The 27,659-nt window shown below is 41.4% G+C and overlaps 1 protein-coding gene across 1 annotated transcript; it reads left to right on the top strand.

Annotated features, from left to right (window-relative positions):
* The first annotated feature begins 23,620 nt into the window (after window positions 1-23,620).
* Window positions 23,621-27,229, top strand: irx2a (iroquois homeobox 2a). The gene is made up of 3 exons (XM_070912541.1): window positions 23,621-23,860; window positions 25,180-25,585; window positions 26,337-27,229. The coding sequence occupies exons 1-3, from the start codon at window positions 23,621-23,623 to the stop codon at window positions 27,227-27,229; spliced, it is 1,539 nt and encodes a 512-aa protein (XP_070768642.1).
* The last annotated feature ends 430 nt before the right edge of the window (window positions 27,230-27,659 follow it).

The raw sequence follows: 27,659 nt of genomic DNA, 5'->3' as shown, positions 1-27,659 counted from the left end.
AGAAGCTGTTTAGAAAAGAAACCTCAGAGGATTGAAAAAGATCCTACAGTATATGTCTCTACATTGTACGTGTGTGTGTGGCTGTGCATGTGGAAGTGCACGCTAGACAAAGGAACACAGACAGAGTGTGGTTTCCTTTGCTGTTCAAGCAAGGCTTTGGGTGAAGCAGTGAATAAACGGTTTTCAGTTAGCCCTAGATGGAAAGTTCCTTTACTGATAAGGAGAGCTGGAGGGCCGAGGAAGAGGGCAGGTGAAAGAGACAGAGACAGACTTGAGTTGGAGGGGCCGCTGTGGGTTTCCACCAAGGTGACAGTTGAGTAATACCAGTGTTGCTATTACAAGAAACAACACCACTGACATCCAAAATCAGGTCAGAAAGGCATTTTTTCAAGGTGCAGATAACTGTGTAAAACAATACAGATTTATGTTTGTTAGTTTTTGCTGTGCATAATTCACTTGCTGTCAAACCCACTGATGGTTTTCCATAATGGACACAAGTAATCTTTACATAATTAAGAAATAAAATGAAAAAATAATGTATTAAAAAATTTATATATATATTCCCGAAAGGGCTGTGTGCTTGCCGTAGTCTGATGTTTATCTTGTGTCAACCTCTGTGGAATATCCAGTACCTTAAAATATAGCTTTAAAAGAAGTAAAACAATACTACTACTACTAATAATAATAATAATAAATAAAGAAAGGAATCAACTGAAAAAAAAGCAAAGCTTAATTTCCTCTGCTCATGGATAACCCTTTATTACACAAAAACCAGTGCTTAAATTACCAAAGAGCCCCCCATAAAGCACCGTAACTTTCTAATCTGTTTATAATTAGCATTTCAATGATCCTACACATTAACGTCCGACCTTCAAGAACTCTGACCTGGCTCTAATTAGTGCTAATATCCGATCATCGCCATATATGAAACTAGCCATGACCAAACAAATGAACCTCAGGTACAGCTAATTTCTGGAGCAATTATCTTTTCATGTTGAGAGATTTAGCTGATTATCTGCGCAATTTCACACACTTTCTTTTGCCTGTGTGATTCTAAATGACATTACATTATAGAAATATATATTTTTTTAATCACTTCAAAGCCTGGCCCTATGCAGAGGCTGTTCAGCTGGTATTTCTCTTAATGTTTGGTCATGTGGAAATGCGCTAAATGCCGGTCAACTCAACTGCACATAACTGTCTGATGCCCCAGTGTTTTACCACAGTGATCACATTGAATATATGGAAGCATGTGAGCAGTGTTACCATTTAATTGATCTTTTTAGACATGTATGCAAGAAAAAAGAGGAAAAAATTCAGAAAGTGTTACACATTATTTCTTTCTTTATTTAAAATGTATAAGCCAAGTAAATTCTGAGAATCCTTGAACAAAGATTTAACTATGGAGTTGACCATAGCTTTGTGACATGTTTGCTGACTTTAAATAGTGAAACAAACAAACAATAAACTAATTGCTAAAAAACAGCTGATTTGGAATCTATTTTCACAAATAAAAAAGTTCAAGCACTGTACTTCTACTGTACTACTACTGTACTGTACTGCACTGTATCAGGTGTTGAGACACCATCTCTGAATCTGACTGCACTAACTACAGCAATGTTGCAGATACAGGTGTAGGATAGTTTATATTCAAGTATGAAAGGTGGCCAAACTGTATAATTAAACTCAATGTACATCAAATCATTATAGACATTCTGTGGGCAGATGACTGACAACAATGATTACAAGGTAAGTCAGTGAGAAAATTACTATAGTATATAGGAAGCTGCCTGTGTGGTCCAAAAACACTGATTCAAATGTCCCCATTAGAGCCGGTGACAAGAAGCACAATGGCATTTTGCAAACCGGGTGTAAACAGTGATTAGATGCAGGTGTAAGTGCCCTTTACACCTAAATCAAGGCAGTGGACTGGGGAAAATGGGAACTGTAATAGGGTTAAATAACTTAATGGTTTATATCACTGACAAAATAGTCCCTGTATCACAGAGTTTTCACATTGAAGTGTTCCCCTTCAGCTTCACCCTCTGCTGTGTGCTGCTTCATGTTAACAGATATGCATGACGGCGGCAGTGTGATTTCCCCTCTAGAAACACCGGCTTTAATTCACTGATTTTTAATAATGAGAACATTAATTGTAATGCTTTGAATCAGTAATGCTTTTGATTGTTAATCTTATCAATCCTGCACAACACAGGGTTGATCAAATGAACACATTTCCTGTGGTGGGTCTTTGGAAAAAAAAGTTACTGGATTAAAAAAAAAAAGCAGTTAAGGGAAATGTTAAAGTTAAGAGGGAAATGAAAGAGATAGAAGAAACTGTAATTTAAGAAAATAAAGGAAACAAAAGGGTGTTTTGAATTCCAATTGGAGAGCTGGGTTTCTAAGATGCATTGATCTGATCTATGAGCTCATTTTACTTTACTTGTGTGCTACTTAAAAAATAAACATTTAGAAAATGATACATATTTGTATATATTAACAGCATACTAAGCATGAAAACATGTGAGAGGATTTTATTTATTTGCTCGAGAGAGAGAGGAAGAAGAAATTCAGTCACATCAATCCCAATAATGCATTTCACTTAGCTTTTTAAATAGGTTTATATACAGTATATGAAGCCAGAGTGAGCAAAAGCAAGATGGGGGGGAGCAACCCACCTTGCTAAGAGATCATTTAAAAAATGCATCCTCATAAATTGTCATCCCATCCTCCACTCGTCCAAATGTGTATTTTTCTAATGCATGGGAGGCCATATTCAAATGAAGGAGGGGAAGACCTTTCACACCACGTCGGGCTATAATGGGGAAAGCTTAGCATAACTTCCGTCTGATTTCCAATGCAAATATTAGCAGTGAAGTTCAGTGTGTGGTTGCAGATTATAGTTTATCCCTCTCACACACCACAGAGTTCTTTTACGCTCTGGAAACATTTTTGCTTATCAGTGCAATGCAATGATCAACTCTCCTCACATCCTCTCAGTCCCTTGGAGACTTCAAGTGGGACTGGGGGAGAGAGAGAGAGAGAGAGAGAGGGAGAGAGAGAAAGAGAGAGAGAGGCGGAGAGACAGAGAGAGAGAGAGAGAAAAAGAGAGGGAGAGAGAGAAAGAGAGAGAGAGGGGGAGAGACAGAGAGAGAGAGAGAGAGAGAGAGAGAGAGAATAATCAACATTCAAATGCAGTCAGATCCACCCCAAACTTCAGCCACCACCCATGATTATTATTTTTTTTCTCTTCTTGTCTGAATCCTTAGTGCTTAAATCCTTGAATTAAACATCTTAATTGCTGTAAGCCTCACTATCAAATAGGGAATTACAAAGACCTCAGAGGAGTCTTGCACCCCACCCCCCCCCCCTTTCCCAAACTCCCCTCTCCACTCCTAATAACATATCACATATTATTGTTTATGTAATTACACAGTGTAAGATGCTGCAGAAACAGCCCTCCTATCTCCCCCTGCTCTTCTTGTGTGTGTGTAATAGTATCAAGGCAGCATGACTGATGAGTCCTCACATCAAACAATAGATGGAGAACAGCACGGATAATTCTATTAGCCTATAAAGTTTTCTTATTGGGTTGTCCGGTGATATGTGTGAAGCATTTCCATTTATGTATATATACACACCTGCTTGGATACAGTTGAACATTACAAACTAAGGATGCAACTACCAAATATTTACATTATCTATTAATGGGACACATCCCCAAGGCCCAAGTTGACTTATTCAAATTGCTTGTTTTCGGCCAACCAACAGTCAATAAACCACCAATATTCCATTACTATCATAGAAGACAAAACAAAACAGCAACATTCAAGTAAGTATATTTCTAGTATTGTGAGTTATTGATGCATTTTCCAGACAAAAAGCTCAGTTTGTTCTTTCTCGCATTGTTTACATCTAAATAACCTTTTAAAGTGAGTGAAAGATTTTCACCTGAAAACTAACCATGTGCATAATGTATCTGACTGCTGTGCCTTTAAACAATAAGCAGCAATGTATCTGTTAATGATAGAGGAAGAAGAGGAAAGTGTTTGTTTGTTTGGTGGATTTCTGTATTATACTCCAACATTTACAGACAAGGCTGCACTACTTTTGTTGGACTGTGTCGCACTAAACACCAGAGGGGCGGGTAAACACAGAGCAGTGTGGCAGCAGAGCCAATTAGAAGTAACTTAAGGTCAGGCCAAGGCCTGGGGGAGTAGAGGGAACAATAAATAATTTGGAGGGTAAAAAGCAAAGTGTTGCCCAGTACAAAATGCATTGTGTTCTTTAAAGTCTTGACAATTTATTTTCCCAATGAATTATACATGTGAGACTCTGCTGCAAACATGCGTTGCCCAGCGAGGGGGAGATAATCTTCAATCTTTGTAAGTACTTCAACAATGGTGTGTATGACAAACACTGGAAGAGATTTGGTGCTGGATGGAGACGTGAAGTGCTCCCTGCATTGTAACATTGCCCAGCAGCTTTGGAAAACAACAGTCTAACTGCACTTATCCTTAGCCAGTGTTTACTGATTGTTTCATGTAATGGGAAAAAAATATTGTTTTACAGCAGCTTGTGGTAACAGTTTTAACTGATGGTGCAAATGGACAAAGCATCACATCCATTAAAAAAAATGAATCTGCATAGTTTGGGAAATAAAACTAACATTTATTTAATATTTGATTGATTTGGAAGAGCCAAACATCTTAAGACAATCGCTGCATATTGTCTAAGTTCACACAAACACTGGGATAAGTTGTTGAGCTGGGAGGAGTAATCAGTTTTTACACAGTAAGCTGTGGCAATTGTGAATCCAGGCAGAGTGAGTGAACCTGAAGAGCGGCTTTTGTATTTAAAGTTTTCAGCTGTGAGATTAAAAATTTCCAGTTGGATATATCACTGGGAACCTTTTCCTCAGACGCGTACATATCCTTTTCAAACCAAATCCAGTCACGCAGAGCCATTTGCAGCATTTTACTTTTTCCCTATTCTTGTTTTCCAAAACATTAGTCTTGCAAACTCTAATGCGTGCAAATGCAATGACTCAAGCCTCTCTCTCTCTCTCTTGTTTCCATTCTTTCCCTCACACTTCCTCTCTCTGTGTTTAGAAGGCGGTGAGTAAATCATATGGTCAGGCTAGTGCAAAGCCAGAAAATAATGGGATCATATTCCTCTCTCTTGCGCCTATCAAAGTTTCATACAAAAGCAAAGGGCTTCTAGTTTCAATACCCAGGAAATTCTAAAGACTCTGACAAATCAACATCCCTTGACAACTACATAATGTATGGCTTTTAGTATCTAGCCTGTGAAGCCCCATCACAGCCTATGATAGCTACATTGACTTACCTACACATACTGCCAACGACAATGGAAAGAAGGCGAAAGGATTGGAGTTTAGTTTACAGTGCATGGAAAGTACTTTAGAACACAAGTTAAGCAAAGGACATCTGCTTTGCAAGCTTTGATGGACTTGGTAGATTTCACAACCAAAGATGTATTTATTTATTTATTTTTTGTCTACAAAGTAATGAGTGTAGCAAACAGCCTCATGAAAATTCAGAATTTTATCATTTGAGAATCACAGCACATTACTTTTGATGTTGCACATGCATTGTTTATCTTGTCAAAAACTCCTTCTTGAGTGGCTTCCAAATGTTTACAACTCTGTCTTTAGCATCAGAATCAAGTTTATTGCCAACATACAAAGATTTTGCCTGGGCATATTGGTACATAACAATAAACATAGTAAGTACAAAATGTAAGGAAAGATAAAGCAATGCAGCAAGTCAAGAAGCATAAATAAAACATATAGAATTGACAATAAAATGTGAAAAAATATAAATTCTTTATATCTCTATCTAAAACACAACAGTTTGGCTTTACATAAGCAGTCAAATTCAGCTGAGATGCTACCTGCTGACTGATAAATAGCCAGGCAGACTTCACCAGAAATGGCAACTCCTTCCAAAACCAACTTGTCTTCTCTCCCCCTTTTTTTTTGTCTGAAGTGTGTTTTCAAGGACATCTGGAAAGCAGCACTGTAGAAAATGTTACAGTATCTTTGCATAGTTGCACTCTTCGACAGCTGTGCGGCATATGGCACTGCATAGAAATCATACGGAAATCATAACATGCCCAGTGCCATAATTGCATTGTAAAAATGCCCCCCATATACACACAACCCAAAAAAAAATGATGGTAGACAGGAACTGCACTTCATAAAGCACATTCATACACACACCGACCCACAACCACACGTTAGGTTAGACATCTCATTTAAGCCTCTATATAATTTAGTATATCATACATACGTCAGGGTCTTGCTCTTTACTCATGCACACTCCCTCTAATCCAACATTTCCTGGGGTCAAAGTGGAAGCGGGTGGAAGCCATTTCGAGCAGGAGCCCTCGACTGCACGCGCCCTGATGGGGTTGATTAATCCGCAGCGACTATGGTTTGTCTTCTACAGCTGAGTGAACAACTTCATTTCAACTGATGAGTTCAAGCTCAGGTCAGAGCGGTCCTCATCTGTGACATTACAACAGCCACACAATGAGAATTCATTTCTCTCACTCTGAAAACAACTACGCGGTGCCGGGACCTGGCTGTTTTTTTTTTTTTTTTGAGACATAATATTGCAATTAGGATCAAACAACTCAGAGACGAGTTATACGCTGAAGTGATATCGCACACACGTACACATGCACACAGGAGTTTCTACTTTGTTCGTTCGTCATGTGGCTTTGGTAATGTTGGTCAAGTGTAAACAATGATGGCTTTTTTCCAGACCTTCTCTGCATTTGACAGATGATTGTTTGGAGTCTGCGCCTTTGTAGTTTCCAGCTCCCAGAAATGAATGTGCTGAACACAAACAGGTGAAGCAATCTGCAATACTCATTTTCACTAAAAAAAAGTGGCGCTGTGGAAAGCAAACTTCAAGCGATGTGTGTCTTTGTTTCTGAGACCATCCATTCTGTAGTATGGGTTCCATTTGCATCTAATATTACCACTGCAGAATCAAAGAAAAATGAAAACTATCTTTTGATTTCTGCATGGTTTGCCATCTGTTACCATACATCTGAATTCTACATCTCGACTCTCTGAGGCATTCACTCACTCTCTCTGTAATTCACGACCATTTGTCTTTTGTTTTTGTTTTTTTCTCTTTCCCCCTTCGCAGTCAATCATAAAGAAAAAAAAAAAAAATATATATATATATATATATATATATATATATATATATATATATATATGCCAAACTCTGAGCTGGCCTCTCAAGCATCACCAATGTGCAGAAGGCTTCATCAAAATATTTAAACATAAGTAATATAAACCTCATGTCCTGAGCCTTGTGTTAACTTTTAGTTTGAGTGTGTTGAAATTATACAGCCTTTGCATACCAACAGAGGAATGTTAACGCAGGAATATACTGTGTATTTCAACAACACTGATTCATGGGCACAAACATACACACATATAGGGTTGTGTGGACTGAAGGCGTGGAAAAATGAAGTGACTTTTAAATGGGAGAGCATTAATAAATCAGCAGGGCCTTTCAATAGACTATGTCCTGTTTCCGCTCAGTGCCTTTTCCACCTGTCTGCTGGGGCTTTGACAGAGAGAGTGCTGGCATTATTACAAATAAATATTGGTTTGAATATATGGCCCTGTCATAGCCTTGTGTTATGGTTATGGTTTCAGGAATAATTGAATCTCTGCAGATTGTGATCTGGGTGAATTAATGGGTTGTTCCAAGGGGGGTCCAGGTTTTGGCGATGGTGATGTGTGGGAATTCATTTCACTGTTTAGCACGGAAGGGCATATTGTAAAATGGGCGAGGGGTGTCCTGCGATGTATGTCACAGTCAGTTTTATCATGAGCGTTGTGATGAAACTTCTGTGTCTGTGGGGTTTGAAATAACACCGTGTGTTATCTTCGCTGTGGAATATTCATTGCCGCAATTATTCAAACCCGCAGAGCTCCTGTCTGCATTTACGTGTACCGAAGAGAAGATATGGCATATGAAAAGTTATTCGCAATTGTCTGTACATAAATCAGCATCGCATTATGAAAATCAACACACAGCTACATAAAACCACACGGCTGATAAGAAATGAGGATTCAAGATGTACAGTAAATAAATCCTGCAGTTTCACAGCCCTCCAAAGTTAAAGCCACTCTGATAAAGTTTTTCCATTCAGCTTTTGAGTCGGCACTTCATGTGAGTGAAAAAGATTTGTAAAAGAGACAAGGAAAACAGCCCAGAAGTTGTCAAGATTGAGACGATAGAGTACATGTCGCCTATTCTCTATCTACCTGCATGCACTCACATGAAACACAAGTTGGGCAGAGCAAAGACAAAGAGCTTGTCCCCTTCAAGCATGAAGGAAGACAGAGAGAGAATATGTAACCATCCTTAAGTAATTTTGTTTACTGGCCCTGGCTCCTGTGCACTCGGGGTAAAATCTCTAGGCACTCGCCCATCTATTGAACAAAACTCAGCAAATTGGTACCTCAGGTTTATTTCTCTTTGAGCTCTCTCACCTGGGAGTCAGGGGAAGAATTGCCTTGTAGGCCTGAACTGCAAACAGCTTTCTCTCTGATCTGTTCCCTTCGCCCTCACACTATTTGAACTGTGTTTTCCCCTGGCGTTCTGGGAACCGTTTGCTCTCTTTCTCTGTGTCGAGAAAGCAAAAGGCTGTGTTCTTCATACATTTTTTAAAGTCTGGTGTATGTTCCCTCATGCAAACCCAAACACAGTCATACACACAGACACAATTTCTCCTCTGCACTCGTAGATGCTTTCAGGCCAGGTCTGTCAGTACCTGGACGTCAGTTTTTTTAAAGCAAGAGGTGCACCGACTCGCCCCAATTTGTAAACAAGTTTGAACGACATAAGCGCATTAGTGTCGGTTCTCTGTAAATTCAGTGTTAAGAAATGCCAAGTACGTGTACTACACGGCGCTTTGATGAAGCTGTCATCGATCAATAATTCATCACAACTTTGCTTGGCTATACAGGCATCTCAATAAGTTTCCAAGCAAAACAGAAAAAGAATCAAATGAAAGCAGAAAGATCAGAAAAAAGAGACACACACACGCCGTGTTTATATTTAATGGATTTTTGCTTTTGGAAATGCCACAACGCACTTGGTCAGCATGTTTAGACAGGACCAGAGGAAGGAAGGAGGAGACAGGAGAGGGAGGGGGGAGAGTGAAAAACAACTTTGTACAAGCACCTCTGATTTGTTCTCATTTTGTTATTTAGCTCCATAAAGAAAGAAAAAAAATGCTTTGGCCACCATCTTGTGGTATTTCCTGCTAATCCCCACAACCTCCTGCTCAGCGGTGGTGCCGGTGGTCTGTCTGTCTGTGTGTATGTGTGTGTGTTTGCATGTACATATGTGCACCTGCGCGTGTGTTGGGGCTCTAGTTTCTTGTGTGTGTGGCCAAAATCTAAATCCATGCCAGGACAGCAATCCGGTCTGAAAACACAGCTCCTAATCCTTTAACCTTCAGAACAAGAGGAGAAGGGAAAACAGCTGAAGGGCCCAGCGTGGCGAAGCAGAGGGAGAGAGAGACAGACACCCAACTAAGACCCGACCAGACCAGACCAGGAGGCCACTAATATTCATTCACCCCCCCACCCCCTTCCATTTTCTCCTCAAGGCAGTAAAATGGATTTCTATTCCTGGTGGCTTGATATCGCTGATCATGGTTCATAGCCCCCTTTCAGGGCCTGGAGTTAACATCGCGGGCTGATGTCAGGATGCGAACACTGATCAGAGCCAGGGAGATGGGTCCTGATGGCCTTCCAATCTGCCAAAGCTGTGATGGCTGCTTTGCTGATACCATCACAGTAAATTCTATCACTGTCACTCTCTGTTTCTATCCAGAAGCACTCAGAGTATGTGTTGGCACATCTTAGTGTGAGCGTTTGTGTGTGTATGTGCCTTTCCCAGCTGTCCGTGACTGACAACTTATCTGATGGCATTGTGCTCTGTGTTGTGTACTGTAGCTTAACCTCAATGATGCCTTTTCCTTGAAAACTTGAGAAGCTGGAATAACAGGTGGTGTGATGACTAACAAGAATGTGAATAATATGATTTTGTAATGTGCAGGGTAGCAGCTATGGTAATGATTCTGAAGAATTTCTTTTGACTTGACTGGCACACAAAATAAAACGAATCTTGTTTGTTGTCGAGGACCCAAATTATGTTTGATGATGTCTCATTAAGTTTAGTTAGCGGTAAACTTGCCATGTTTGAATCCAGCAGATACAGAATTTATTTTTGCAGCTCCATGGCCATTAAAAAAACTCAATCTTTGATAACTATACTTGAGTTCTCACCTGAATTTAACCTTAAAGCCTTAAATTGCTCCATTTACATCTGTGCATACTGGTATAAGCACACTGCTCTGTGTAATACTTCATTCATCTCCAGCTGCAATTCTGCATCACTTCCCAAGCTATTAGAACACCAACCCTCCCATCCATTGGCTGTATTGCTATTTATGCTGAGTGATAATTCCTGACAATAAATAAATAAAATGTTCCTCCCGCTCCTCTGTGTCTGTATAGCCCCCAGCATAGTCCCGGGGCCTCAGTCTAGGAAGGGAAATACATAAACAAGAAAAGATCTGAAGAGACTTAGCCAGGGGCACTGGATATACACACACTCACACAGACTAATGCATCACACACACTTGCACACACGTACTGCATATGCATAGCAGTAGTCCTGTATTGTATGTATTTGCTCGTCACCATTCCAGTCTCCCCTCCACACACACACACACACACACACACACACACACACTGGAATGTCAATGGTCAGCAAGCCGACTGTTTTAAGTAATCAGAGGCTCCTATGTTGACTTTCGATACTTTAGACGAAAGGCATCGGCTCCTGAAGGCAGGTCGCATTCATTACACCCTTTTTTCATATCTTTCTGCCAACTTCCGCCAAACTAGTGGATTAACTGCTTAGCCAGACTTTCTACCATGCTATTCAATTATAAATATAAGATGAGAGGTGTGTGTGTACAGGGTGGGAGTACAACATGGTTCTGGAGTGCAGCTGCTGGCTTTTTGATAAAGGTTGCTTGTTTTTAACATCTCTTTAAAGTCCCTTTTCCCCTCACAGATTCATATTAAAGCTGCTGAAAATTAATATGCATACAAACATACAACACACGCAGGAGTCTATTGACACCCTTAAGAAGGTCTCTGATACTTCTCATATACATTTGCCTCTTGAGAATACAACAGCACCTGGTATACAACACAGAACAACACAAGAAATGGGGTATTTCTGGTTAAGTGCCTTTTTTTTTGTCAGTTTCTTCTGTTATAAGCGAAGTTAGTGACAACCCTTTTTTGTAATGGACTGACCTTATGTGTGACTGTAGTACAAAAATGCATGTAAATCACAGAGTTACATTCCTCCAACACAACATATGTAGCTATAAGACTGTGCACATTGGTCCCAGTAGACAAACATAAACATAGAGACATATTCATGAGATTTTCTTATTCTTCAGAAGTAGTGATAGTACCTTTGAGTTCCCTAGAGTGGCAGCGGATGAGAACAGAAAATCACACAAAAACTAACTTTAACTTCTTTGGGGATGAATAAAACTGTGGATATCTGGACAAAAACCAAGTCTCATTATGTATGGTCCAACAAACTCTGAGCAAAGAGACCAGCGTGTCTGCTTCTGGTGTGTTTGTCATTGCAGAAAAAAAAGGTGCTTTTATGACTTAAGGATATTCTTGTTAGCGTATTCCCTTTTACTTTGTGCAATATTCACTGAGGAACTTCAGTATAATTCACAATGAAAACAGATAAAAATCATGTTCCTTTCTTTGTTCCAGGAGGTTGTTCCGTACAGTGCATTACATTTCCAGTGGCAGGCAGTTTCCCTCATCCTCTACACCATTAGGGCCATCAATGTTGACAGGATCAATACCTGTGTTTTGGCCCCAGTGCCCCTGCTAGAGATAGCATGTCACTGCTGACAGACAAATATCAGCGCTTTGGCCCTGTGACGGAGGGGAAATCACAGTACTTTTCCGTTAAGATCATCCAACATGGTATTGATTTGCCCTGTGCTAATCATACATCAGAGCTGAATAAATGGCTCAGAGGCAAACGCTCCATTGTTCACGATTGGGAGATGTAATAAAAAAGAGAGACATTTCTTTTATTGCTAGTAACTCGAGGCTAGTCACATAATCGCGCCTTGATGGGAAAAGGCCTGGTTAGATTGAGGTCCGTCAAAGTGTTGTCGGTACTTTTTAGTGATGATGCCATTGACTGAGGCAGGTCCTGATTACACTGTGTGTGTTTGTGTATTGCGGTGGTTGTGAAACATAAAACATCTATCTATATCTATCTATATAGCAGAAAACATCTTTTTTTTCACTTTTTACACAAATTGAGGATCAAAACCACACCAAAAATTTCTTTCAAAAACTTTCAGAATGCCGTAAAAATCAAGGATGCTTTTTCTTTTTGTGGGGTGGTAATACTTTGGTAATTGTAATAGGTTTGACTGTGCTCAAATTAGATTCAATGGTACACCCAAATAAGAATGACCCTTATTGGCCGCTATGGCTTTATTACCTGTTCCAAGTTTGAATTAAAACAGTTACGCAAATGTGCCACTTATTAGAAATACTAATTATTGACTTATCTTAGAGATGATAAAACCTACAGGGTTGTGGCTCAGACATAAGACGATTGTCATCCCACAGCCCCTTATTCAATCCAGTCAAGGCCTTTCAGCAAGGGAAGCCTGCCAGTTGGGCACCATTCATTTCTCATTTGTGATGTTGGCAACAAGCAATTACATCTTGAAGACAGCTATGAGGAATCCTTCGCTCCAGCTTCCAAGATATACTGATTTGACTTAAACTTCCCATTTGCTTTTACTTTATTGCTTTGTCCACACTGAATCTTAGTCAATAAGTCACAATCCTCTGAGCAAAATCAAAATTGGAAAGGACAACAAACATTCCAAATCAATATTTACTTTCCTGTAAAATCAGTTAAACACTTCAAGCTATTTCCAAACCAATCGTCCAATAAATCCACCCTGCTGTGGAGCGCTTTGAGTGCAGCTGAGAGTGTTGAAAGCTATATGGTATGTTAAAGGTTAGAAATAAATCTGTCGCTATGTGGAGAAGGTGCAATAATTATTTGAGAACCAGCAGTTCTTGATCTCCTGTTTCCTTCCATCTTTTCTGAGTACTCTGTTATCTGCACTATTCCATCAAAAACCACACTGATAACAGAGTGGAAAACTCAATTGACCTTGACTGAGTGTAGGAGAGCAGACACTTGTAGTACTGAGGGAAAGAGGGTGAAGGAAACCATCTTTCTGACTCTCTGTCAGCCCACCTGTTTTCACATATTTTAAATGGAAAATATAGAAGCGTTTTCTGATCTGATGCCCCTATTGGCAGGACGACATTTGTCTGTCCAAAACCACTGCTCTGTGGTTCAGGTTTAGTTAGGTTTAGGCACAAACAGGACTTGGTTAAGCGCAGGGAGAGATCATGGTTTAGGTTAAAATAAGTACTTTCTTAGTGTTTAGGAAATGTCTTTTGGGTTAAAATGACTACTTCCTTTAGGTTCGTTGTCATGGTTACAATAATAAACATATGGTTAAGTTTATGGAACAATTGTGGTCAACAAAGTTGACTGTCAGTTGGAAACAGGAAATGAACAGCAGTCTCCCATCGATGTTTTGTTGTGGTTTTGGGGCACTTGTTGAAACAACCGATGATGTCGTTTTTCTTGAGAGGTCATATAAGGTGAGACAGTGATGTGTTTCATATATTTCTTGATTGTGTGGTGTAGCTGTAATTGGCAGGTGCATGTGTGTCTTTTCCATAGGATGGGACCTACAACTGATGCAGCACAAACCCAGCTGAGTGTGTTGGGTCTGCATTTTTCTCTGGGAGCGCCACAGGTGAGGTGAATCTTTAAAACCTGAAATTGCACGTGTGAACCGGAGTGTGACTGTGCCTGTCTGTCTTTAAGTCCCTTGTCTTTTTCAAGCACCCTCTGAGATACTTTAGCGACCATACCATTTTCTTTTCTAAATAGCACATTTGTTTGTTTCAGAAAAGAATTACCCACACAAACATTGTTTAATTTCCAAATCTATGCTAACCTGCACCTGGTCCTTAGAGGCAAGGATAAATTTCAACACCACGAGTAAAAAAAATGATCAGATCAACGCAAAACTGACATTTTTATATATACAGTATGTCCTTCCAAATGAACTATAGCTATTATAGCTATCTAAGCTGAAATAACTTATCTAGCTAACAGTTTGCCAGTAAAGAATCCTGCTCGTGTTTTGGCACCATGGTTAAAAACACATAATGCATTCACTGAAAAGTTGTCGAAAAACATCATCTTGCACAAGTTGATGGCAACCTGTTAAACCAGCTTTCTAAGCAAACAGAGAGAGATGACCCTGACAGAAGCTAGCGGATGTCAATATGGTGGAAACGTGCCAAATGCAAAAAAATCACAAACCTTTAGCCTGCCACATACAATAATGATTCTCCTCTGACAAAAACTGCTGACCGGTAAATTATTCATATTCACGCTATGAATAAATAAAATAAACAGGCCCCACTCTCAGTCTACAAATCTAGGAAGTATTTGCCCATTTAATCATCAAATTTTAACAGAAGCTGCAACACATTGCATAAGCACTCAGGACTCCTGGGACAGTTGCAAACTTGACCAACTGCCAATAAGTGGTTGTGCCTAATTTTCCAGAGCCATTTGCCTCCTATCTGATTCCTTTGCCTCATATCAAGGCCCTCAGTATAAAGCCTGTCTCTCTCCCTTGGTCCCTAGATAATTGGCTTTGTTGTGTACAGCACACATGCACATTCATTTCTAATTAGCAACAGACAGCATCTACTGCTACGACACACAATATTTCAGAATAGCTTAGTGATTTTTTCCCTTTTTCTTTTAACATATACCTACTGTAGGTAAGTCAATAGCACCAGTGAACCACTGCTAAATGAATTTAACTCCACACAGCCTTGCAGCACAGTTCCTAATGGTTCTCTTCTCTACATGTAAATGACCTCCTGTCCTGGATCTTTGATTGCAGATCAATGACTGTTTGCTTTATTTCAACATTCAGCACCGGTGAACCACAACGCCACGGGGGCAAATGTTGAACAGAGAATTTACAGGTTTGCTATCGAGCACTTTGAAACAATAAAGCTGCTAGTGAGCTATTAAACAAACGAGAGAATAAAGTGGCTGCTGCGGACCGAGATTAACACGATAGATACAACGTCGAAGGGTGTAATTATTCTTTACTGACACAAACGTTTAGCCCCCAGAGCGGAACAGTGTTTACCACAAATACCACCACCACGCTTGACCTAATCATGGGCTGAGATTTACCTGACTGCATTTGAAATGTGTTACAGCTGATTTGTCTGTCGGAGCTGATAGTTTGTAGCAATCGGCACATTGTATATTCTGATTTAGTGTTGCATTTGAAGTCTCAAATAACAGCCGGACAATGATATGTGTCCTCATATTGTTTGAAACTTGGTAAAACTTGACTTCCAGTTAAACAAATGGTTTAAACGGCATGATGAAATGAAAACCAATACCATGACCAAACTTGATTCTAATTTTGATTTCCTGGAGCACTTGTTTGGACATTTCAAATTTCACTTTGTGGCTGTGGGGATGGGAGACACGGAAGACACATCTGGTGAATTGCAATTTCAGAAACATAATTCTAATGTTCTGCTTTAGTTTAAAAAATAATCACAGGAATCACAATGCACATAATCATATATAATGCAGGATAGATGTGTATAATTGCGCGGTGAAGGACTCCACAGAGCGTATACATCAACGAGCATCCAGACCAGCGGGGACAATAGAGGACAGACTTAGCCATTACTGCCAACTCCTGACTGTAGAAATATGGCAATCTCTATATTGTCCTGCCAATGTATTAAAGCTATGAGCTGCATTCCAGGTCTTGATTATGTGTGTGATTTGTCTGTTTTTGTGTATGTATTTGTTGTGTGTGTGTGTGTGTGTGAGTGTGTGCGCCCCCATCCATGGTTGTATGCCTGACCACTCATGTGCACGCATGTGAGTGTATGATGCACATATTGCGCGGCTGGCACGCGTGTGTACATGCATTGATGTGTGTGTCAGATCATGCATGTGGGTATGTGTTTGTGCCCCTGTGTGTGTGTGTGTGTGTGTGCGTGTGCATGTGTGTGCACTAGCTGGCATGTCAGCTGATGTCCCCAGTAATCCAGCAGTGGGCCTGTTGTGGATTAGTAGCAGGCTCCAGGGGATGGGAATCCCATTCCCGTTTACAGCTCTCCCTGGCAGGAAGAAAGGCAAGGATGCCTTCTCTCTACTGCCTTCACACCGGTTGGAGCCTGAAGGTGTGTGTGTGTGTTTGTTGTTGGGATGATGTGTATATGTGGATGTCGAATGGATGGCCGTTGAGTGTGTATTATATGTATGATGTCTAACATTAAATTCAGCGTTCTCCCTGCCTCCCATTCTTATATCGGTCCTGCAAAAGCATTAATTCATTTGGTTTCCTGGTTGATTGTGTCTTAGATGGTGCATGACCATTTAAAACAGAGGGCACAAGTGTTTATATGTGGCATAGCTCATGTGCATTTTTAGTCAATTGAAAATGTCTGTTCAGTGACATATATTGGCTCCCCTAATAAATGCCAAAAGATTATTTTTTTTATTATTAGTTATTTGCATTCACATGAAGGCTGAGTGGTAAGACTGGACATGCCAACTCTTTTTCCTTCATTCTTTCTCCTTTTTCAGCTGAAAAAAAATGTTTCCTCTCATGAAAACGCATGCTTGCGTTTTCAGAAGGAAAATGCATCAGTTAGGCCTTGTCTTTGTAGAAACATGTTGTAGATGTGTGGTGACATTTCTATCACATCTAGTGCAAACACACACACGCAGGGACCATTGCGTGGCAACAACATAAAATTTCATCACGATAGGATTTGTTTTGAAGTCATTCAAACACCATCCAACACAAGCGCTGACCTCTTGAACCTTGAGATACAACCTTACCTTCTCCCAAGTGACAATTTAAATGCCACCTTTCTTCCACCAAAAGAAAAAAAGAAAAACATTTTTTATTTTTTTTGTGCGTGGCTGGGACTTGCAACTCGATAGCACAACAAAAGAGCTGTGGTGGCAAGTCCCCACGCAGACATTATATGTCAGCATCACCGTCATACTGTTAGCTTGTCCCAACTGTACAAAGCCGTCCTCATTCAGGGCACCTAACCAAGGTCAGCCTGGATTAGCCGCTAGTAACCCTATCAGGTCCAGCACAATGATTACAAAGCCCAGTGACACTGGCTGTCAGCAGACTCTTTCTAGGCAACCCTATCTGCCCGACCCTTGGCTACAGAGCCACTGGAGAGGGTTAGTCCATTTCAAATTGTCCCCCCTTTGTGTCTCCCTTTATTTCCCCCCTTTGATTTTCGGCGACTCGTTTGGTTCATCAATCAGCCTGTCTGGATGTGTGTGTGTTTGAAACCCATGCTGCACATAATTCCTATAATTTGTGGATTTTTTTTCTTCTTCCCCTTCCACATAGCCCATTCTTTGTGCTCGTTACTTCTGAAGCCAACAGCCATCCCACCTAAATCCCCCCACCCTCCACCCTGCAGATGAATGAGCCCTCTAGCTTTATGCTATACACCACACGATTTGTCCTCAAACGAAAATGTGTAAAATTTTACCAGTAGAGTCAGAGTTGTAAGCTTAATAGTCCTGGTGTCATCATCTTTGAACTCAATGTAACGCTGTATGTCACACACTGTGAGAGTATTTTGTTAAAATAAATATGATGTTTGTAGTTTGCAAGACAGCACTTGTGAGAGAAAGTTTTTCACCCGTGAATTAGAAAGCAGGAACATCGTTCTCCTTGCCTCACCAATTCAGACAACATGTCAGAATGAAACAAAATAAAGACTCGTGTTTCACTACTAGCGCGGTTGTTGTTTCCCGTCTTTTTTCAAGAGGAATTACACTTCAAGCCCATCGTTTCACTGCTTCACTTTCCTCCCCGAGAACTGTTTTCCCAACATCCATGTCAGTTAGCAGCATGTTAAACAAATCAAACCTAAAGAAAGAGCTGCCTTGTGATTTTTGGTTTAAAAAAAACTGATAAACAAGAACAAGAACAACAGTGCTAGCAGCATAACGTATTCCAGGCAACGTGGCAACCGATGTTCTCCACTTCAGCACATCAGAGGCGTCCCTGCTTCAGTCGCCCTAAAGGTACCCGTTTACAAAGTGATAGGGCTTAGGGTTTTTAACTAGGGGCGAGAAGCTGATTTGAAACCCCCTCTGCTGCCAAGCACATGGACGGCTGCTGATTAGAAGAGGGTTGGCAGCAGTGGGCAGATGCCAGGCGGGGAGAGAGATGACGGCCTGTCGCCAGTCTGCCACCCAACCCCTCGTCCCCCTAGTTGCCCCCTCCCCTACTGACCCCTCCCCCGTTGTACAAAAAAAGACCAAAGACATTTCCGCGACAAACTCGAAGGGGGGAGGGGATGAATTGTAGTAGTGCTTTGTATCAAAATGCAGCAAATGTGACATTGTTGTGATGACAGATACGCCGAGACATGTACTACAACATTTTGACGTTTTTTTTTAATCGCTCTGAAGAGTTTTGGGGAGTTGTTTTGATCATAGCAAGCTGACAATGAGTCTGCCTGGCTGGCTAAGTTGCACAATGAAAGATCACAGGGCAGTTTTTCTTCTTCCCTCCGCACACCTACGCACAAACATGAGCACACCAACACATGTGCACTGTACTTTGTGCAAGTTTAGGATACTGAACATATACCTTCAGCAGCCCACACAAGACAAAGCCTTTTGAGCTTTTTTGGGTGTTTCAGAATCCAGGAGAGTAATTAGTCGTGTGTATAGAGCATGATACACTCTGTTCTCAACCGATGCAAATTTGGGACTTCGTCATGCAAAGAACGCCTCACTCAATAAAACAAAAACACTAAGATGTCCAAAAGCTAGACAGAGACAGACCAAAAGGTGGGAAACTCTATGCACTGTTCTAATGAGTCCCAATGACGTGGATACAGTGGTTACTGTGAACAATAGCCAGGCTCAGGCTTTAATCATACTGCTATATTCCACACCGTATTGATTTCAGACCAGCTCAATATGACTACATAACTAGTCCATTTCTCTGCTGCGGCACTGCACTGTTAGTCATGCACCTACAGCCGTGCATAGTTAGAGTGATAGACAGACACACACATGCATTTACACATTTACCCAGCTCCACCTCACATTGCCCCCAAATGCACCCATGGACTTAACGCATGAACCCCAATACTCTGTTTCAATGCAAGTCACATAAGTTGATAAAATGCAAAATGTCCGCAACAGCTGCACTGCAAAGCGTATGAAAAATCAGAAATCAATATTTCTTTAGTCATATGTGTAATAAACAAAGGGCATGACATCAAAGCATATCCTTTAGCTATTCGATTCAACTCCAGGGCAATTTATTCTACCAAAAAGGGTTAGCATTTAGCAATCATCAGCCAATACAATACAAGCAACTCTGCCAGTTCGACATTATTCAGTGGTAAATTCTGTTGGGAGAAACGAGATGAGAAATCAATAGCAGTTTCCTTCATTCATGAAGGATGACATTTTTCATAAAAAGACTGGATCTGGTATGGAGGTATCTGGAGTGAGCAGAGGTAGAAAAACAGCTTTTATCCATTAATCAATCATATGTAATTAGAATATGGCAGTGTGTCTGATACAAATATTAAAAGCTAATTAATTTGAGGAAATTTAAATCAAGTGTAACACACTGGCAGGAGACAAACACACAGTTTTTATTTATGTTATATTTGTTTTATATTGTGCTTTTATTAACTTATACTTAAAAAATACTTATAAAGTAAAAATGTCTTCTTGTAGTGATACAAAAAAAGTATTTGCTCGCTGACATTAAAGCTAATTTTAAATCAATAAAACAAGCCCAAATATTAAATGCTGTTGGCCAATTAGTGTTTTTTCTTCCATGTGTATAACTCATTACTACTCACCTCACCATCATCAGCAAAACATGTTAATGATAACACATTGTTGGAAGTTACAGCTAATTTATATTAGTTTAAACTGGTGATAAGGTCATGCAGGACGGGGTATCTGTTTGTCTGACTCTACATCTTTTTCATTGTCTGCCTCCCTGTCTGTCTGACCTGATGCTTTCCTGTCTTGCTCCATCTACCTGCCTTACTGTCTCTATACCCCCTACACTATCTTTATCTGTCTGTCTCTCTGTCGGCCTTGTCTTTCTGCCTGTCTGTCTGTCAATCTCCTCTCTCCCATCTCCTATATCTCCATCAGGTCGGGACTAAAATATCTTAGGAGCTCCAGCCTGTCTGAAACTGAGACTTGGAATGTACTACTGCAGAGTTCAACACACACACACACACACACACACACAGTTATACACCTTAACAGGTCGACAGGTGCACTTTCACACTGACAATATGCATATGTGCACAGAGACATTAACTTGCACACACATATACACCCACCATTATATACACTTACACACATACAAGTGGGAAAAAACGCCCTCACAGAACACATGCACATGCACACACACACACACACACACACACACACATACAAACTCACAGTGTCAGTACAGTACTGATGGTTAGCCTATGGTCTGTGTCTAGAGGAGACAGTGCCCCCTGGTGTGGGCCAAACAGAACTCTCAGTCAGCCATATCTTGACCCAATCTATATTGAGAATACTCATTTACTCCTCTGGGATTGATTAGTCCTGCCTGAAACGGAGAAACCACCTACATCTCCCGAAAACATAGAAACCACTTCCTTAATAGCAGGTTCACTATTAAAATAAGGCACACAATAAATGCTTGATATCTCCAAGAGCATGTCAACCTTTCTTAGGCTGAAAACAATAAAGGATTTTGACACTACAGTAAATATCCACTTATATAACTGTGCAGTTACAGGTGCATTTGACTCTTTGATTGGAAGGTTTTGTGATGATGGCATTCATAAGGTAAAGCAGTGTACTCAACTGATATTGAGCAATTATTGTCCAATTCCATGATATGGTTAGACCTGCAGGTTCTAATACAATGTGTTAACAGGTCAAGCTTCAAACATAAAAAATGCAATTAATTTGCCCTCATATACAGCAAGCTTATTTCCTTTAATGTCAAAGTTGAATGTCATATCATAGTCAGGTACTATGACTAATGTGATTGTTTTATAAGCCCATGTATTTAGTTATACATAATGAAAATATATTAGATGTAACACAGCATTCAGTATCTTATTCTATATTGTCTTATTCTTTTATTGTTAATACGATGTGTTAGGAATTAATTCTCAAAATAAGGATAGCAGTTACAATATAAAAGAACATTATCAAGACTTTTTAAAAATATGGTTTATATAATTTGATATTTAATTGATACGGGTGCTTAGTATGGTGTGTATAAAGAAATGCTACAATTTCTAAGAAGGTGTTTATGATAACACTGTGCTTAATACAAACACTCGTATAATATGTGGTGATAACAGTATGTTCTATTAGATGTCATGTAATAGTCATAACACTGTCATGTCTCCTCTCAAAGTAGCCTAAGTTGAAAAATTGCCCCCCATTATAGCTGTAATTAAGTCAAGACTTGAATACAGGACATTATGGGATATTGTGTATTAATTAGCAAAACTGAAATGTATTAAGATTACTATGAGCCCCTTATTTGTACATTATAATACCTGCATGTATTTAGGTGTTTTAAATAAATTAGTCATTGCTGCTAACAGGCAAGCTGTATTGCACCTATTGAAATGGTGCCGTTGCTGTTTACAACACTGCCAGACCACACTGCAGCGGAGGAACAAGCACCTGATGGATGAATACATTCATTCGGATGAATACTGATGAGGAAGACTGCTTAGGCCACTCTTCCTCCCAGCAGTTGCCACCTTGACTGCCCGTTCCAAAACCGCTGTCACAGCTTCAGGTTTCCAGCACGCTGTGCTGTATCGCTTGTCTCCAACAGAGGTCATAATGCCTGTAATCACAATAATAAAGGACAAGGCTGTGCCCTGTTCTGCATGGAGACAAGTCCAGAAGACGCACAGCAGCTTAGACAGGTGAGCTCCCGAACACACCGGCGAAGTGCGTGAGCAAAGACTGTCAAAACTCACCTAATACAATCGCACACACACACTTTTACAGCCTCGGTGGTTAGCGTGGTGTCTGCGGAGAGGGGAGACTGCCCCTCATAAAGCGACAATCACCACCACCAACAGCTGTATTATTGCTGATGAATGTAATTGTAATAGTAAGGGATTGGACGCGTGTGAGATGCGCTAAGTGGTGCAAATGAAGGAGCGGGTGCACCTCCCGCAGGCCATGAGCGCGCACTGCCCGAGAGGCGCGCACACTTATCGGCGCTCGCATACGTTGAATACGTGGATGTGTCCGCGTTTGATAGCAGGACTGACGAAATAACCAGCTGCAAGTGGAGAGCACTGGCCATTTTATACTCGCTCTACCTCTCTCTCCCCCACACTCTCTCTCTCTCTCTCACAGTTGCCGCGGAGTGCACGCAAGTTTTGGTCCGACAGACGCTGTGTGCCACAATCAACCTGAGCTCAAAACAATCAAAATAAATAACCCGACGGCACAAAAAAGATCTGAGAAAAACAGGTGAACTCATTTCGCATAAATCTCTTTCTCCCCGAGTCTATTTATGTTTTGTTCTACAATAAATATCCAACAAGTCAACATATGCACTATTTGAGTTTCTTTTTTAACCATGATTGAAATAAGTGAGTTGAAAAGAAAATCCAAAAATGTCTCAATTATAAATTTACACATCAGGTGTGGTGAATTTCCCTTAAACAAATGACAAATAAGGCAGTTCCCTGTGGACCAATTCATTTGCATTATTACATAGTTACATAGTTACATTATTATCTCTGGTAGATTTGTCTGATTGAGTGAAATAGGTTTTAAAATCCCACACTCAACTAAAAAACTCTTGCTGAGACGGACGGACCCTACTTTTTGCAGTGTGGAGTCTTGGTTTTGTTCCGAGGCTCCATTTCTGTGAGGCAGAAAGGGGGCGGGGATGGGATATTCAGATGAGCCGGAGTGACAGCTCCAGTTTCCCCCAATGCTCTTGTGTGTCTGAAACTCCACTGGCTCCTTCCCTCCTAACTCCTCACTTCATAGTGCTGCGTACTAAAAACATCGGACGCTAGGGGATCAAGACGCATGCCACATTGCCTCTATGAGGGCACTTTAACAGATCTTTCGGGGTTTTTTTCCCAGTAAGGGGGCTGTGGAGGGAGGACTTTTTTTTATTTTCATTGTCTGATGGCTGTTTGTACGGCTGATTATTGAGTTGATTGTTTATTATTTTGGCTGTTGTTGCCCGACGCCCTGCGCGTTTTTTCCTCCCTTTTTGGAATCGGCGACTTATCCCGCGCTCACCAATGTCCTATCCTCAGGGTTACCTCTACCAGCCCCCGGGCTCTCTGGCTCTTTATTCGTGTCCGGCTTATGGGGCCTCGGCTCTGGCTGCCCCGCGGAATGAAGACTTAGCGAGGTCGTCCTCTGGCTCAGCCTTCAGCCCTTACCCTGGATCGGCTGCTTTCTCCGCCTCCGCGGGTGCAGGCTTCTCCAGTCCACTGTCATACTCCACGGATCCAGCTACGGGATTCCCATCTTACATGGTAAAATATCTCATATATTCTGGTGTGATTCTGTATGATGAGGCTGCGAAGCAAGTGAATGTGCCGGCGAGTTAAAGTCTGTAAGTGCGCAAAATGTTTAGCTGCTTTCACTCGCTCACAGCGGCACAGGTTACTCCAGTGTTTTTGGTATGATTCACTAATCAGAAAGCACTTGCGGAACTTTTTTATGGAGTGCACGTTGCTATGCGCCCATATCTAGTGGCCTACTCATCGGGTTCTTCCTATGAAATCCTTGACCCCTTTGGCTTAAATTGGATTTTTAAGCATGAGCTGCAAATTGTACTGGCTTGACCAACGTTTAGCACTCAGTGAGCAGCTAATTATGTAAAACTGAACACCAACTAAGAGTTGTATTTTATTTGAGCGTTTAGCCTCTAAGCAGTCCATTTATGTGTCATAGAAAATTAATATAACACAAGCCATTACTCTTTCTTCTCCAGCAGTCATTAAAATCACCGGGGATGAAGTCACTTTCTTTTTTCTCCCTGAGTTGAATAAACGGAATTGTAACATGAAAAGCATGACTCGCAATGCTAATGTCACAGGGCACTTCAAGCGTTTTAGGGAAAGGTGCACATCAAGTGATTTGCTAATGGGATTTGTAATGCTGCAAAGAGAAGATATGTTAACACGTTGGGGCTGCCACGACAAAACAAAAAGCAGCCACTGAAAGAAAATGAGGAAGTTAATAGGTGATTACCGAAAATTGAAATTTCCTTTTTATTATCTTTACAGCTACATTAACAGGAGCCCTGTTATTAGTTAATCCGATAATGATCTTAACCATTAGTTAACCATTAGTTCATGTCTTTCTGCGGCCTGCGTTTACGCGCAGCGTGTGTGTGTTTACTACCCCTGCTTTATTACAGTGATTAAAAAATAAATAATGAGTAGGGCTGACAAAAGATCAAAGCAAAAAAATCATATGAAGTATTGGTAGCTTGCTTATTTTCAACAATAGACTGCACGTGGCTAATCAAGCCCACGATAATGAAATGATATTTTATCTGATTTACAAAAATCCAGGATAAAATCTGCCCGTGTATTTCTGCCACTCCCCAGCTGTCAGCTGTTCAGACAGGCTTCTAAACACAGAGCTTTTAAACACGGTAAAATAAAATAGATTGTTTTTCTGGTTTTTAATGTCATTTTAATTGATGTTTGTGTGCTTTAAAATTCCCTTTAACTTCAGTCACAAGCCACACTACTGTCACATTTAAAAATGAAAACATTTTAAAATTCAGCGTTAGAAAACACATCGCAGGCTCATGACTTTTTTTTTTCCAACTTTCCTCCAGAGCTCTCCGTATGACGCGCACACGACGGGCATGGCCGGGGCATTAAGTTACCACCCATACGGGAGTCCGGGGTACCCCTACCAACTCAACGACCCGGCTTACCGCAAAAACGCCACCAGGGACGCCACGGCCACCCTGAAGGCCTGGCTGCAGGAGCACAGGAAGAACCCGTACCCGACGAAAGGGGAGAAGATCATGCTGGCCATTATCACCAAGATGACCCTGACGCAGGTCTCCACATGGTTCGCCAACGCCCGGCGGCGGCTCAAGAAGGAGAACAAGATGACCTGGGCGCCCAGGAATAAGAGCGAGGACGAGGACGAGGAGGACGGGGACGGCGAGAGGAAAGAGGTGGAGCGCTCCGAAAAAGCCCTGGATAACAGCGAGGCTTCAGCGGAGGATGAAGGTGGGGTATAATCTGGCGACCGAGCCAATGATCCGTTTAACAATTCAGGGTAGGATGGAGGGGTGAGACGGAGGGGAGGGGTGGATGCCCCTTTTATTTACTGTTCAAGTTATTTAGTGCAATAATATTCTGAGGAAATGGAATAATGAAATCGTGAAACAAATGGCCAACACAAATAACCTGGTGTGAATATATTTGAGTCTTTATGCCAGAGATCCGGCTCCATGTATAGTTTTAGTCGCCGCGTTGTTTCGATGAAAGCGAGGTTGTGAGCCTCAACACTAGACTGTGTGACCTGTTAAAGGTGGACATTTTCTTTTCTTTGACATGATTGATGGCGGGTCACTGGCAATGTGGACACGTAACACAGCAATCCACATGAGTGGCCGCAAGGAAATTAGACTGTTAATGTTATTCTCTTGATGACATTTTTGTATAATTATGTGAAAAGGGAAATCATTATTGTTATATAAAAAACGCCTTTTAATCGTAGCCTACTATTTAAACTGGTATGAATAATTCATATCTTACCAACTGAAGCCTGGCTGGCTGTAAAGCATTAGAGATTGCTTCATGGAATATACTTTTTTTAATTCTCTCAGCTCATGTCTGTTTTTATTTTAGAATATTAGTGGTCATTAATTATTGTGTCTACTTTTTACAGTTTCATCTTCTTTCTTTTTTTCCTTCTCATATATCCTTGGATTGTTTGCTTTTTCTGTAACATATTTTTATTTCCTTTTTGTCTTAGGTATCAGCTTGCACGTCGACACTCTGACGGACCACTCCTGCTCGGCAGAGTCTGACGGGGAGAAGGTCAGCTGTCGCGTGGGAGAGCTGGGCTCCGACCAGGCCGGCGACGAGGACGGCGAGGACCAGAACCACGACCCGCGGGTTCAGCTCTCGCCCAAACCCGTCACATCGTCGCCTCTGACGGGAGTAGAAGCGCCGGTTCTCAGTCATCACCAACACCATCACCACCACCACCTCCATCACCTCCAACATCTCCACAGCCAGCGCGAGGATTTGGCCCGGAGCCTCGTCAATAGCAGCAACATCAATACCAGTAAATCGTCTTCATGCCTTGACAGCAGACCTTCTTCGGGGCCGCCTCAGAACCCCACTGTCAAGCCCAAATTGTGGTCGCTGGCGGAGATTGCTACCTCGGACCAAAAGCAGCAACATCAGCAACAGCAACTGGGGCAGCCCGGGCAACCAAATTGCCCCTCCTCCAGTGGTGGCCTCCTTACTCCCCCCACACCTTCCACCACCTCCCCGGCTGCCAGCTCCCCCTCCCTCTACCCGGCTCCCTCCATCCTTGGAAGACCTATTTATTACACTTCTCCCTTTTATAGCAATTACACAAACTATGGCAACTTCAGCCCCCTGCAAGGCCAGGGCATCCTGCGGTATACTAATTCATCTGGAGTGAGTTTGGCTGCCGCCGCCGCCGCCGCTGCCGCCGCCGCCGCTGCTGCAAACGAAGGCCTGAGCTCCTCTCACCAGGCTCTGGAGGCGAGCACAAACCCCAAACACAGGCCAGACTCTCCCCTCGTTAAAAATAACCCAAACCAGATTGTTGTTGTCGAGCAGCAGCAGCAGCATTTCAGACCCGCACATTTAGAAGCAAAGAAAGGTACGTAATGACGCGCTGGTAGCAGAGTGAGAACCAGTTTGGACACTTCTCTAACCTGGTGTTGAACCCTGAGATTTGTCTTAAACGCTGGAGGGAAATCGCCCCACGGTGGAAGTAGAATGAGTTCACTTGTTTCCAATGCAAATCAACTGGTTTCCTTCTGTGTCACATGCATGTGTCATTGCAGTCACACACACCATGTGAGGATCTCAGATTAAGACTTTGTTTTCTTCCTCAAGCGAGCTTGCATGAGAAACAAGTGGCACTATCTGACACTGTTGGTAGATTCCCACTTGGTTTAAGGTGAATACGATTTTAGGACTGACTATGAGACTAAACGACTGCGCCGTCTAAGCAAACCAACGTGTACTAATGGCCTATAATTCATTTCCAGCGCAGTGCTGTTTCTGGAATAACCAATTATAATTGTTCTCCATT

Source organism: Enoplosus armatus, chromosome 9 (genome assembly GCF_043641665.1).
Source record: "Enoplosus armatus isolate fEnoArm2 chromosome 9, fEnoArm2.hap1, whole genome shotgun sequence".
Classification (NCBI taxonomy): Eukaryota; Metazoa; Chordata; class Actinopteri; order Centrarchiformes; family Enoplosidae; genus Enoplosus; species Enoplosus armatus.
The sequence above is the reverse complement of the archived record's forward strand: the minus strand, read 5'-3'. Positions and strand labels throughout refer to the sequence as shown.